Source organism: Castor canadensis, chromosome 2 (genome assembly GCF_047511655.1).
Source record: "Castor canadensis chromosome 2, mCasCan1.hap1v2, whole genome shotgun sequence".
NCBI lineage: Eukaryota > Metazoa > Chordata > Mammalia > Rodentia > Castoridae > Castor > Castor canadensis.
In genome coordinates, this window is record NC_133387.1 from 55,374,149 (window position 1) to 55,387,964 (window position 13,816).

The 13,816-nt window shown below is 37.7% G+C and overlaps 1 protein-coding gene across 7 annotated transcripts in view; it reads right to left on the reverse strand.

Annotated features, from left to right (window-relative positions):
* Positions 1-13,204, reverse strand: part of Dmtf1 (cyclin D binding myb like transcription factor 1) — a 40,975-nt gene extending 27,771 nt beyond the window's left edge. For 2 of the 7 annotated variants that reach the window (XM_020162820.2, XM_020162814.2), the window contains exons 1-5: positions 13,062-13,203; positions 5,394-5,495; positions 4,099-4,221; positions 2,868-2,984; positions 1,016-1,138 (exon numbers count right to left, since the gene is read on the reverse strand). In XM_020162820.2, coding sequence (XP_020018409.1) covers positions 1,016-1,138; positions 2,868-2,976 — 232 coding nt within the window. In that variant the 5' untranslated portion in view covers positions 2,977-2,984; positions 4,099-4,221; positions 5,394-5,495; positions 13,062-13,203. Of the gene's footprint in view, positions 1-1,015; positions 1,139-2,867; positions 2,985-4,098; positions 4,222-5,393; positions 5,496-11,333; positions 12,197-13,061 lie in introns of those variants that run through there. The other 5 variants (XM_074064852.1, XM_020162815.2, XM_074064853.1 and 2 more) reach the window with 5 other exon arrangements.
* Positions 13,205-13,816: the final 612 nt, after the last annotated feature.

Genomic DNA, 13,816 nt, shown 5'->3' on the forward strand with positions numbered 1-13,816 from the left:
TTCTTGGTATGATAAATCTCTGCTTTGGGTTAAGAGTGCCGCCAACATCCATGTGCCCCATTCCTATTACCATGGATGAAGACATCTACTCTCACTTTGTAGGGAACAGTATTCCATATTCTTTGCTGAAGAAACCAGAAATAACCTAATATTGTAGTTGGTATGTTTACAGTCTTTTTTAATCATATGCCAAATCTAAGACGCAGTACAGACTATGTGCTATATGAATAGGAATGCCTAAATATGATCTTAGACATGTTATTATATTTCTGTGCCTCAATTTCTTCCATTTACAAAATGATAGTAACAGTACCTATTATTATAGCATGCTTTCTCAAAGAGGGTAAATATGGTCCATGGAGAAGGGTGAAAAAAAATCTTATTCTCTTTATAAAGGTAAGATAGTAAGATTTTTAAGATGTTTCTTCTAGGGATATATTTTTAATGGAGGAGAGTGCAGTCAGTAAAAATTATCTACAAATGTTCCACAACCAAGTTGAGAATAAAAAAGGTGTTGAAGCCAGACAAAGTATCTCATGCCTATAATCTTTTTGCCTGGGCAAAAAGTTAGTGAGACCCTCATCTCAACCAGTAAGATAGGCGCGGTGGTACACACCTGTCATCTCACCTACACAGAGGCATAAATAGGAGAACCACAGTCCAGACTATTTGAAAACTAACTAGAGTATGAAGGACTGGGGGGCATGGGTCAAGTGGTAGAGCATCTGCCTAGCACCTGCAAGGCCCTGAGTTCAAACCCCAGTATCACCAAAAAAAAAAAAAAAACCACACACACAAAAATGTTGAGATTAAGTTAGACAACATATGTAAAGGCATTTAGAGCTACATCTGGCACACAATAAGTACTCATTAAGTATTAGTTAAAAAGAGATTTTTGACTAAATGAAAAAAAGAGTCCAAGCCTACCTAGAAATGCCAACTGAGTCTTTTGCAAGCTAAAGTATGATTTCAAAAGGGGAACTGAACTCTACATTCTTAATACATAGTGACTTACGTGGGAGTGCAACAACTGATATGCAAGGAGTAGAATCATCAATACTCTGATCATCCTCAGAGGACAAACAAAGCCTCTTATGCGGAGGTTCAGTACTATCTTCTGAGTCTATTTCATCAGCTTCTAATGGAAGGGGAAAAAAATAAACCAAACAAAAATCTCAAAAACTTTAAATCAATGAGGAAAAAAACCCAGAATCTCCACCTAGTAATGACTCTGTGACAATTTTCTCACTGATTAAACAATCTTCTATTCCATTTCTCATTTAACTAAACCCAGCTGTGCAAGGAGGCCTTAAAGGACATTGCTTTCTCCATGCTTACTGCAGCTCAGCTCTTATTCTTACAACAAGGGACTATGAACAAAGGCGCTATCTTTTAAATCAACTAGGCCTTCCAAGTATTTCACATACAAAGAGAAGGACCAGTTATATGATTCTTTCATAAATATTTACTAAATGCCTACTATATTTTAAGTGCTAGGACTAGGACAATTAAGGATACCCTCAAGGAACTGAAAGTACAATGGAAATGACTAAATCAACAATTTCAAAATAGAGATACAAAAGCCACAAAGGTTGGATGAAGAATCTGTTATGAGAGCACAGAGGACATGCCTTGAATTTAGACTGGAGGAGAAGGAATGTTTGCTGAAGGAGTTAACTTAAACTTGAAGAAGAAATGAAGGGGAAAACGATTACTGTTTCTGGCAGTAGGAGCAACATGTGCATTGGTATTAAGGTATGAAAAGGTGTGCTACGAAAATAAAAACTATAAGCTACTAGATATAAGTATATAAATTGTGGCAGGAGACTAGGAGGAAAAGTGAAACAATGAAAGGCCAAATTAAAGAACCAGCACTGTCTTTTAAAATGCATGAAAGCTTTTAAAATTATCATGACCAATTTCATTTGCAGTTTGAAAGATAAATTAGAGATGGGAGACTGGTTAAAAAACTATGAAAGCCACCCAAAAGAGAAAAGAGAATATGAACTAAGAGGGACCTGAAACAGAGGAATACATGGATTAAAAAAAACCCCACAATCCCACTAACAAGTCTTCATGACGGAATGAACGTGGAAGACAAGAGAAGGAATTTATTCCTAACTACATTTATGATTTGGGACACTAAGAGAAAAAGAGATAAGTTTAGGAACTATGTTAAAGAATTATTTGAGACACTTGGAATTTAAGATGCCTATAAGAAGCACAGAGAACTCATAATAGAGACAGAAGTTTGAGACATCTGTATAGGTAGACAGGTGCTAGTTAAAACCACAAATTTGAATGAAATAATCTAAGCATTACACAGAGTGAAGAGAAGACAGAACTTAAATTAATAAAGAACTTAAAAGGAAAATAAATAATACAAAGTAGAAAACTAAAAACAATCATAAGCCTCTAAGACTTTTGAATCTTAAGTCATTACAGATGATCACATAAATCTTAAAACAGTTATATAAATTACTTAACAGTTACCAGTAACAACAAAGGTGTATCTTCACTGGCAAAAGTACTTCTACATATTCTAATGCATTAAATACACTACTGGAACCAAATGGTATAAAAAAAAAGTATTATTCCATCATCTTTGGAGACTCAACAGATCCTATTTATGAAATATGTATGAGATTGGTAAAAGCTAAAATTTATGGTAAACTTTTAAAATATTAAAGTATATTTAAAAATATAAAAGTAAAACAAATAGGAATTAAGATTAATTACAATCTTAAGAAACAACCTCCTTTTCTACCATACTAACCTAAACTGTCTATCTAGGTAATATGGATCAAAGGTGACATGGAATCCAGAAATCTCAAGAGTCACAATTATATTTTAGCAAGTTCTCCTACCATTGTGAGGGCAATGAAGAATCAGGTTCCCTTCTGTGTCCTGAGTCAAAGTCACAGAGTTCACAGTTTCTACTGTTACTGTGTCAGAATCCTCTTCAACTGTGCTCATACTCAAATCTGTGTTAAGAATAGACTCCAGATTAGGGTTTAAAAATTTATTTCCAGACAGGAACGTGAAATAGTCCCCTCAAGTACCCTGTAAATTTACTTGGGTATTTTTCTACAGTGTTCTTAATGAAAATAATTTCAAAAAATGCCTTTCAGACCTTATACTCATTATGTAGAATTAGGTATAATAATGTGCAACAATCTTACTACTATGATTAATGTAAACAATTTGTAGCATTTACTTTTTTAAAAAAAGTTGTTTTTACTACATTTGATTAAAGAAAATCTGTTTGAATCTGTTTATCTGTGATATAATCTAAAAGGTTTTTAACATCTGATTTTTTTACTGGAAGATTCATCAACTTTTATCTAAGAATCATTCTATTTTTCCAAAACAATTTGGAATAATAGGTATTAAAGCTCTACTATGTAAAAAACAGAAACACTAAACAATTCTTCTTGCTCTTGTTTTTCACAGTATTAAACAAGTATGTATATCCATTGTTGACCAAATTGCTTTCTGAATAGGTACGGAGTTAGGCCTTCTTTTGAAATAAAGAACTCATTATTTAATGTGCATTTAACCTGCTATTTTACACATACGGCCTATTATTTTGTTCTTATTCACAGACTAAATGATCAGTCTTGAATCCAGTATCTCATGGTTGGCAGGGGTAAATATATTGGATTATTAACGGTCTGGTTGAAGTCTTCAGAATCACTATGGTTCAATGAAGTTCTTGCCTCAATACTCAAGTTTTGGTCTTGTCTACCTGTTTTTACCTACTAAGTAACATAGATGTCTTAAGTCTTGACATGTATCATTTAATCATTCAATAGTTGACTCTTCTACAGATATTAGTCCATTCATTTATTTATCAGTTAAATGAATATATTTCCCTTTGGCAGAAAAAAACTTAAAGTATATTAATATTTACATGGCAAAGACCCAATGATTCATAGTGAAATACAATGTGCAGTAAAATTTTTCTACACAAAAGAACATCATTTCAGAACTGTAATGATGTCATTCTCAAGATAAAGATAAATGGAAATCATGATCTAGTTATAACCAAAATTTGCAAATCATTAAGGAAGGTCCTTATAACTAAGGTAGGCTTACCTAGACAATGATTGATTCAGTTACAGCCCTTCCCATAGAATCAGGTTGCCTTCCCTTAGTCAGCAGCATCACTTTCATGTTATCCAGATTGTTTCTCTCCCATGTTCTGATCTCTGTAACACTCTGAAAAAGTAACAGCATTATCAATAAAAGTTAATAAGAACAAAAAATATTTGAATGCTGGAAGTATGCCGGTAACATTCTAGCATCAAGTCTCTGTGATGTCTCAACTAAAAGACTAAAACAAAACCAGAACTCCCTTTAGATGGCATAATCTTTGGAAATTGATCTGGAAAAGAACTGTACTATTAAGAAAGGAAAGAAACAATAAGTTGTTGTACCTACCAAGAATTCACAGGCAGCTCCTCAACCCAAGGTATCTCTCACTAAGCAGTCAAACAATTTTCTCTCAAAACTGGGCTTTGGTAGGCTACCAGGATATAGTAGACCTCAGTAGCTTTATGTAAAATCACTTAGCATGAACATTGATCAATAATGAATAGATATGACCAGTAACAACAGTTTTTCTCATAAGGATTAACCTCTTTTATAACAACATATTTCATCTTAAAGCATTAAAAATTATGTATCTATTCAATCAGAAACCATTTTAAGATGACAGGTGAACAACCTATCAACAATCAAGCACTTGAATACAATGTGAGACCTTATGAAATGTGATGTGTTGGTTTTTAAGGCTTTCAACAGGCAGATGCTCATCTTTACCCCCAAAAAAGCCCAACCAAAGAATTATACAATTATAAAAGGATAGGATCTGGAAGCTGCCAGGGATGATTCAGCAAAAATTAGGAGTTAAAATTTCTGCAGGGGCTGGTGGCTGAATCCTGTAACACTGGCTATCAAGGAGGCAGAGAGCAGGAGGATTGAGCAGTGTGAGGCTAGCTTGGGCAAATAGCTCGTGGGACACCCTCCAAAATAACCAGAGCATAATGGACTGGAGATGTGGCTCGAACAGATGTGCACCTATTTTGGAGTGCAAAACTATGAGTTCAAGCCCCAGTTCCACTAAAAAAAAAAAATAATTAATTAAAATTTCCATTTCTATAGCATTCTAATTAGAATTCCTCTTCAGGATGTTTATAGTCAAGTTATTATACAGAAATAAATGTGAAATGGAAAGGGTACAGATCCTGCTAGAGAAATCTTTAGTCAGCTATTAAACCTCCTGTTTTCTCATTTTTGAATCTGCTATTTTTTTTAAAAAAACTAGTCAATAATACCTATTACACAAGATGGGGAAAATTTTTAAAAAGGTTAAAAATCCATAAACTTACCAGAAAATGAGGGTTTTCACCTTGGTGTGGTTCTTCCAATCTTATCCTTGGTGTACGTGTGAGTCTACAATTATACACCTTCCTTTTTAGAGTCCATTTACACTGAAAAGTGTGAGGGAAACTAAATGAGGTATTTAATGGAAAATTTTCATTCACAACTCATGCTGCATAAAAATGTGACATTATTTAACAAACCAACAAATGTCCCCTATCGACATTTTTAATTTTCCCTAAACTAGATTGAAACAAACATTCTTTTAATCTATTTGTTTAACAATATCTGAAAACTGTATCTAAGGATATGACACAATTTAGAATTCTTTATGATACTTCAGTCTATTTTCTAAAGTTTGCACAAATTTATATTCCAACCTGTGAGGTATAAGCTCCACTCTTAGTAACCTTGAAACAACTATATTTATAAATCAATAAAAGAAAAAAAATACAAATCAACAAAATAAAAACTATCCAGGAAAAAAAAAAGTAATGGCCAGGCACACTCATGCCTGTAATACTAGCTACTGGGGGTTTGTTGGGGGGAGGCGGTAGTGAGGAGGGGAGCACAGATAGGAAGGATAGTGGTTCAAAGCCAACTTCAGCAAAAAGTTGGGAAGACCTCCATCTCAACTGGACATAGTGGCCTGTCACCTTCTCTAGGATGTCAGTGGGAGACGGTATTGAACTTTTACGAGGCAGAGCCTACTGAGAAGTCCTTAGGTCAGTTGGGCTTGTGTCCTCAACAAGGATCTTGGGACCTCAGTCTCTGGCTTCCAGTTTTAAGATGTCAACTCTTCCTCCTTATGCTCCTACTACTTGCTCTGGGGCCCTCGCCATAGCCAGTAACACACTGTTTGGACTTTCAGCCTCCAAAACTGTGAGCTAAATAAAGTTCATTTTAAAGTGAGCCTACCTCAGATATTTCAAGGTCACAACAAAAAGCAGACTTAGACTGGGGTAGATCACAGTTACATTTTTAACAGCTCTCTCAGATTATAGTATATAGAATGGATAAAGGAGTAAGTTATAAAGAAATGATTGAAGTTTGGGTGGCAGCAATTAAGAAACTAGACAGAGGATATATTTTGGTTGCAAGGCGGACAGCATTTGCTAAATGAAGAGACAGAAACCAAGAGAAAGGAAGCCATCTCAAGATGATTCCTAGGACTCTGGCTTGAACAGCTGAGTAACTTCTGAGGCATTTAAGCCTAGAGATATTACTATACATTACTTTAAAATACCACCAATATTAATATTTGAGGTATAAGGCATCCAAATGAAACTGCCAAGTTGATGATGGATATGTAACTTGAGCTCAACAGGCCTGGATTATACTTATAAACCTGAGATACTGGCATGCAAATTGTTCTTAAAGGCTACCTGGAGGTTAGAGAAGACAGTTTAGATTCCAGTTCTAGGGCCTCTATAATGTATGGAAATCAAGAGGAAAGACTGAGAAGGACCAGCCAGTGGGACAGAAGACACGGCAAACTACAGAAAACCTGTTTCATAAGGTTTAATTTTGAAGGTAAGTAGAATGAGAAAAGTGAGGTCACAGTAGTGTGATTTAGAAGCATACTTCTGAGAGATTGAAAAATGTCAATGAATAAATCAACTTATGATTGTAGGGTAGAAAGTTGAATAATTTAGTGCCTATATTCTAATTCATTATACATTCAAACTATGCTTAATATCTAGAACACTTTCCCACTTGGTTCACAGATCTCTAACTCTACCATGAACTTTTCGGAGTACAATGCCATGAACATACTTCGATTTTTCCCTTCTTTTGTAATGGGTTATAGCATATGTACTGCTTTTACACTAATTAAAAAATATACAATACAGGAAAGAATAACATTTTAACTGGTGAATTGGCATTTTGATATGTTCTCATTACTTGGTGGCTATCTTTAAATAGCAATACCTTAATAAGTTTAAGGAAAAATATCCCTGAAATGTACCACAAAACATTGATTTTTGGTGGTATTGGGGTTTTGCATTTGCTAGGCAAGCACTCTACTACTGGAGTCATGGCTCCAGCCCCACAGAACATTTATAGTGCGTTTTCTTTTTTTGGTGGTACTAGGGGTTGAACTCCCTAAGTACTTGCTTGACAAGCATTCAACCACTTGAGCTGCTTTACCAGCCTGGCATTGTTATATGTTCACATTTGAGAAATATATTTGCTTCCTCCATTTATAGCTTCCCATAATAAAGATGACCTTTGGGTCTTTTTTTTTTTTTGAGTCAGGATCTCACTATGTGGCCAGGCTAGCCTTGAACTATCCTCCTGCTTCTGCCTCCCAAGTGTTGGGATTACAGGCTTGTGCCACTCCTGGCCAAAGATGACCCTACTTAATACAATCACCTGGTAGATTAAAAAGGGTAAGTATAACGAATTATCACTCCTGGATAATTAAACCTAAGAGTTACTTTATGGAGAATAACACGAGTGACTCATTTCTTACTCGATAGTGTCTTAAAGTTGGTATTTCATTAAGTGTACATATTGACTTGACTTTCTGGGCAGTTAAAAACCAAACAAACAGAGAAAATCACATTTCTTCCTAGTTTTGGGAGCTAACAGGTAAACAGCTTTTAATGAGTTCCCAAGCACAGCATTAAGACAAGTGAGGAAGAGCAGATGCTATTGGTGATCATGAGAAGCATAGGAGGTAATATTTGGGTTGTCATGATTCTAAACTGGAAGATGGAATAAGACTACAATGCATGAGAAACATTCACCAAAGTTGATATTCTTATAATAGAAAATCTAGCAAGATATAGAAGCATATACTACCAGAACTTTACTGTATGAGTTAAAGGTTGAGAAACACTGACAGGCATTAACTTAAGGCAGCAAGAACACATTTAGTTTTTAGATTTCCCTGATCCAATACAGTACCAGAAAAAAATTATTCATGTCCCCTTAGCTTTTTATGACTACCTCTCAAGTCTTTTATTCATGTGTCAACATAACCTTTTTACTATTTCTACAATACTGGTATCTAAGACAAGGTCTGTGTGGCCCAGAATGGCCTCAAGCTGGTGATACTCTTGCCTCAGCCTCCCAAGTACCACTACACCGGGTTTTGGATTCACATTTTTTTTTTTTGAGACTGGGGTTTGAACTCAGGCTTCACACTTGCAAAGAAGGCCCTCTACCATTTGATCTACACCTTCAGTACAGTGCTCTGATTATTTGGGAGATCGGGTTTCAAAAACTATTTGCTTGGCTGGTCTTGAACCACAAATCCTCCCCATCTCAGCCTCCCAAGTAGGTGGATTATGGGTGTGAGCCACTAGCATGCAGCTCATATTCATTCTTCATAACTTTTACACTTGCTGTACTTTTCAATACTTTTTATACTCCACACTTTTAATGAGTACCTAGTATCTACTCTGTCAGTAAATATTACTGAAATTTTTGGTTTTGAAGTTACACCATTTATAAAAAAAAAAATCCCTCATCATTACCATCATACCTAATATTGTATATAAGAAATACTTTAGTAAAAGTACTGGGGTTTGAACTCAGGGCTTTGTGCTTGCCAGGCAGGCATTCTACTTGAGCCATGCCTGTAATGCTTTTTGCTCTGGTTGTTTTGGAGATAGCATCTTGCCTTTTACCCTAGCCAACCTGAACTGTGATCCTATTATGCTTCCCCAGTAGTTGGTATGACAGGCATGTGCCACTGCACCCAGCTACTGGTTGGGGTCTTATGTTTTGCCTAGGCAGACCTTGAAGGGCAATCCTCTAGATCTCTGCCTCCCAAGTACTTAGGATTACAGATTTGAGCCACTGGTGCCTGGCTTTAGGATGTTTTAATTATGAAAGAATTAAAAATATTTTTGCTAAATAGAAAAATCTTAGTGGTAGATAATACATAACAAATTCTCACATCCTGTAAGGTACATAGAAGGGCATCAGAAAACAGATGAGGCCACAGAAAAATATCTTCATGAGTACCAATTTTATTCCACATAAGAATACTGCACGCTTGAGGAAAATACCTTCCTGACTACCAATTTTACTCCACACAGGAATTAAAATACTTCCTGCCTGAGGTAGAGTATTTTGGACATAATTCCAGATTCCTGAAAATTGGTTTTCTGTGTATTTTAAGAAGATTTATAGCTCAACATAAAGCATACCGATTAACGAACTAATTAATTTTCATCATGGCTTGATTTTAAAAATGATAAAATATGGGTATACACCATAGTATCAATAAAGTTGTTAATGGAAGTCTATTCTAGTAGGCTTTAATTACTTAAAATTATGTCGCTATTTTTAAATAAGGAGAATTACTTGGTAATAATATGGGTCTTTTTAAGGTGCAAGATTTCAAACCTGGCTTGCCAATAAAATTGTACTGCCTGTTTAAAAAAAGACTTTTTTTTTATATCAGTGCATGATTTAAGAGCTAGTGTTTGTCTACACTGAAAAATTTCACCAATTCAAAACTGAGCACTTTTATGCAAGCAACCATCAGAAACTCTTTAAAAGGAAATACAAACTACCACATTCCTGATTTACATTCGAGTTAATCTTTAAAAGCACACTTCCTTACCCAATACAAAATACACACAGGCAGTAAATAAACTTAATGAGTATTTCTTTTACTATATGGTAAGGGAACGGTTAGCTTTTACCACCAGTGTTTGGAAGAATGGAATGACGATGTACACAACCAAGATAGTATTTTAAAACATAGGATGATCTTAAAAAAAAAAAAAAAAGAAAAAGAAAGAAACAGTTCATAAAGAGAGCACTTGTTTTTTCCTGACATTTGGTATTCAGTAATGGAATGTGCTATCTTTCCACAAACTTGAAAAAACAGACACGACAAATAGGTTTTTCCTTTTTATTTAAATGCTATCAAGTTATCTTTGGACTCAAAGCAAACAAACCTATTTGTGATTTCTATTATAAAAATTCTGTTCACTAAACAAAAATTTTATCAACACAAATGGAGAAATGATATGAAAGCAAATGCATACTGTGTACATTTTATCACTATCTGCATTTTACAATTAACACTTGGCAACAGGCTTCACTTTCTCAACCACATAAGAGACAGAAAAAGGTTCTGGAGCTAAAACTGCATTGCATCTACCCATACCAGTTTCTAGGGAATTGTTATGTGGAAAAAGTGCTGAAAATTACGGTGGTTAGAGAAAATGGACTATTAAGGAAAACTCCAATTTGAGAAGGCAGTGCAACATCTCAGATCTAAAAGGCAGCCTCTACACAGGATATTTTAAAAAGTGGAATGGATCCTTCCTTATCGCCACTATGACACACATCTCTGTGTATTCAATACAACTGTGAGCTTGCTCCTCAATACTTTCGGAAATATTTCTAAGCCCCCTCATTAACAAAATCCATGTGTCAGGCTGCAAATCTTTAGGGACATTTGTTTCTTATTATTTTGTTCATTCTTACAGGTGATTATTTAAGCCAATGTACTTTATGAACCATGACAAAAGCAACAGTTCAAAATAATGAGGTTAGTTTCAAGACATGTAAATTTATTACACTATCAACAAAAATTAAGGCCTGTAGTTGTTGGAGAAACAAATGAAGCTAACAGAAAGGTAAGCAATACGTGGGGAAGGGCAATTTTTGTTGTTGTTAATTACTAACTACTGATTATCTACCTAACCTTATTAATACACGTATTTCCCCTTTAAAACACCTTTGGGCTGGAATGAAACTCCATCTTAAAAAGAAAAGGTAACTCGAAAGACTTTAAAAACGTCTACAGAGGGTATGTACTTTTAATGTTTTTCAACCAATACCATTTCCCACTAAAACTACTTTCAAAATACTTCTAAACCTGAATATCCAGAGGAAAAAGGCTTATATACTATATATTTATTCCAATAAAAATATGAACTTAAATATTTTTAAAGTATGCAATGCCCAGTACTTACTGATTAAATGATGAAGACGGGGCAAGAATAGCATTTTGGCTGCATCTTATAGCTGAACTGTCAATTACAGAGATTCATGGGTAGGCAGGTTCTATTCAGCCCCCAAAGCGAATTTTGGGGCGAGCCTATCAACTAAAATAGTGCATTAAAAAATTACAGTTTTGTAGCACACACTTGAGGAATGAGAGGTACCCAGATAGGATCAAGCTATTATTTGTGACTGGAAAAAACAACTACTTCATTCCCTCACCAAGTTGTTATTCGCTCAGCATGGTATTTTTGTAGTGTTAAGAAATATAATTTTAAACTTTTATTTTTCTAAATCTGAACTAAGTTTGTAAATCTTAATACTTTACCACCCTAATAAAAGGCTAAAATTTTGGCGCGTTATCACCAACAGCTGGAATTCGTTCAAGTAGTGCGTGGTCAATTACTCGAATTACTAAAATAATCAAGATCCAATAATCCTCAAAGTTACTTAAAACACGAATTTGAAACCAACTAAAAGAAATCTGAATAGGAACCCCCCCCACACACAAATATCCATAACCGAAAAAGGACAAACAATAAAAGATTATTTTATTCGTAAAACTTTCAAAAACAATCAAAGATTATTTTCGTAAAACTTTCAAAAACAATCAAAGATTATTTTCTGACATGAACTGGAGCCTAAGAGCTACAAATAGTTGTCGTTCCCGAATGAAAACCACAGTTGCAATTAAAAAACAAACGAACAGGTGGCATTATTTGGAGCACCGGACTGGGAGTGTTAAGTTAGCTCGGAGCGCGCATTTTCTCAGACGTCCCCGCCCGCGGCGTCACGACCGTGAGGAATGAATGAGGCGGCGGCCGGGCAGCCGTCGGGGAACCGTCGCCGCCGTTTCCTCCCCGACCCAAACACACGCTGTGTCATTTGACTGCACGAACAGCGGGCCGCTTCTCTGGAGTCTACTCCAGGGATGAGGGAAAACCCTCTAACCTCGTCCCCTGAGGAGGGTCTCAAAACGAAGCCCATTTTAGAGGGCAAAACAGGTTTTAAAATTTCGAAAACGTCCTGGCGGATTTTCGGTCTTGGGTTAGGACTCTCCCGCACCCCGGCCAGACGGGGGAGAGAGACACACGCAGCGGCCAGCGACCCCTGGGACCGCTCAGCAAAGGCTGAACCCAAACCGATGGAAGGAGAGTCTGACACACAAACATGAAAAAGGAAAAGAGGGTGGGGGACTTGGGGCGACACCCGTCCCACTCAACCCCACCCAAGCCCACCTCTCCTTCACTGGACTACACAACAAAAACGGAAACGTTATTAAAGGGAAATAAAAAAGGACCACAAGAAAACAAGTAAGGTTTCCTTAACTGGTCCCAATTCTCCACCAAACCTCTCGGCCCACCCCACCCCCCAGGGGTCCCGGCGCCATTTAGCTCCTTCGAAGCCGCCGCCATTTTCCGCCCCCGTCGGACCGCGCTAGTGCCTCAGCGCCCGCTCGCTCCTCAGCTCTGCTGCTCTAGCCCCCACCGCCAGCACCGCTCTGAGAAGAAGGCCCCGTTCTAAGCGTCCGGCAATCCGGTAGCTTCAGCTTAATGGAGGCCTGGCTCCGACCCTGCCGCGGTGCCTGGATGCCGGCAGTCGGCCAGCGAGAGCTAGAGGGCAGCAAGGGGGCCGGACAGACTCCACTGGGCGGAGCGGCTCTGGCGGCAGTTGGGACCTGAAGGTTCCATCGCACTTACTTCCTGTTTTGGGTCCGGGCACTTTGGAAGAACCAGGATGGAGGCTCCAAAAAATACCAGGATGGAGGAAGCAGCCACGGGCGAGAGTGGCTGCAGCTGCAGTGAGCGAGCGCGACGAGCCACCGGAAACGGAGCTGCGGCCGCGCCCCGCCCCCCTCCGGCCCGCCTCTCCCGCGGGGCGGCCCCGCGCGCCATCTAGCGGCGTCACTTCCGGCTAAATCTGAGCGCGAAAAAGGTGTCCGGTTATTGGAGCTTGGTTCAATCCTGGCCTGTGTGGCGGAAGTTGTCAGCTTCTCTTCTGTCTTCATGTTGGGGAATTTGTCACCCTCTATCCTGATGCTGTAAAGGAAGGCGTTTTCTTTGGGCGCAACTGTGGTCTCTCTGGCTCTAGAGACACTTAGGCTCCGCCGGCCGGCGGATGAAACAACGGTGGGGAAAGGATTGAAGGAGGCTCGGAGTACGAAGAAAACGGATTGTGTGCCTGATGCTTCAGACTTTCTCTTCCTTGCTGAGGGTGCTTAGAAAATGAAGTGTTGTCTGTTTGGGGGTGTGATGCAGCTCTTGGTGAAATGTGTCCTCTGTGAGTATGATCTAGCCTTTATAGTGGACAAAACCTCTGTGTTGTGCACCGACCTTTTAAAGTGCACTACTCGTTTTCTAATTGGCCCCACTTCCATTATCTGGAAAGTTTTAAAGAAGACCTCCTACCCCTAGAGCAGTCTTTCAAAATCTTCGTGAGATTCTGTGCCGAAGGT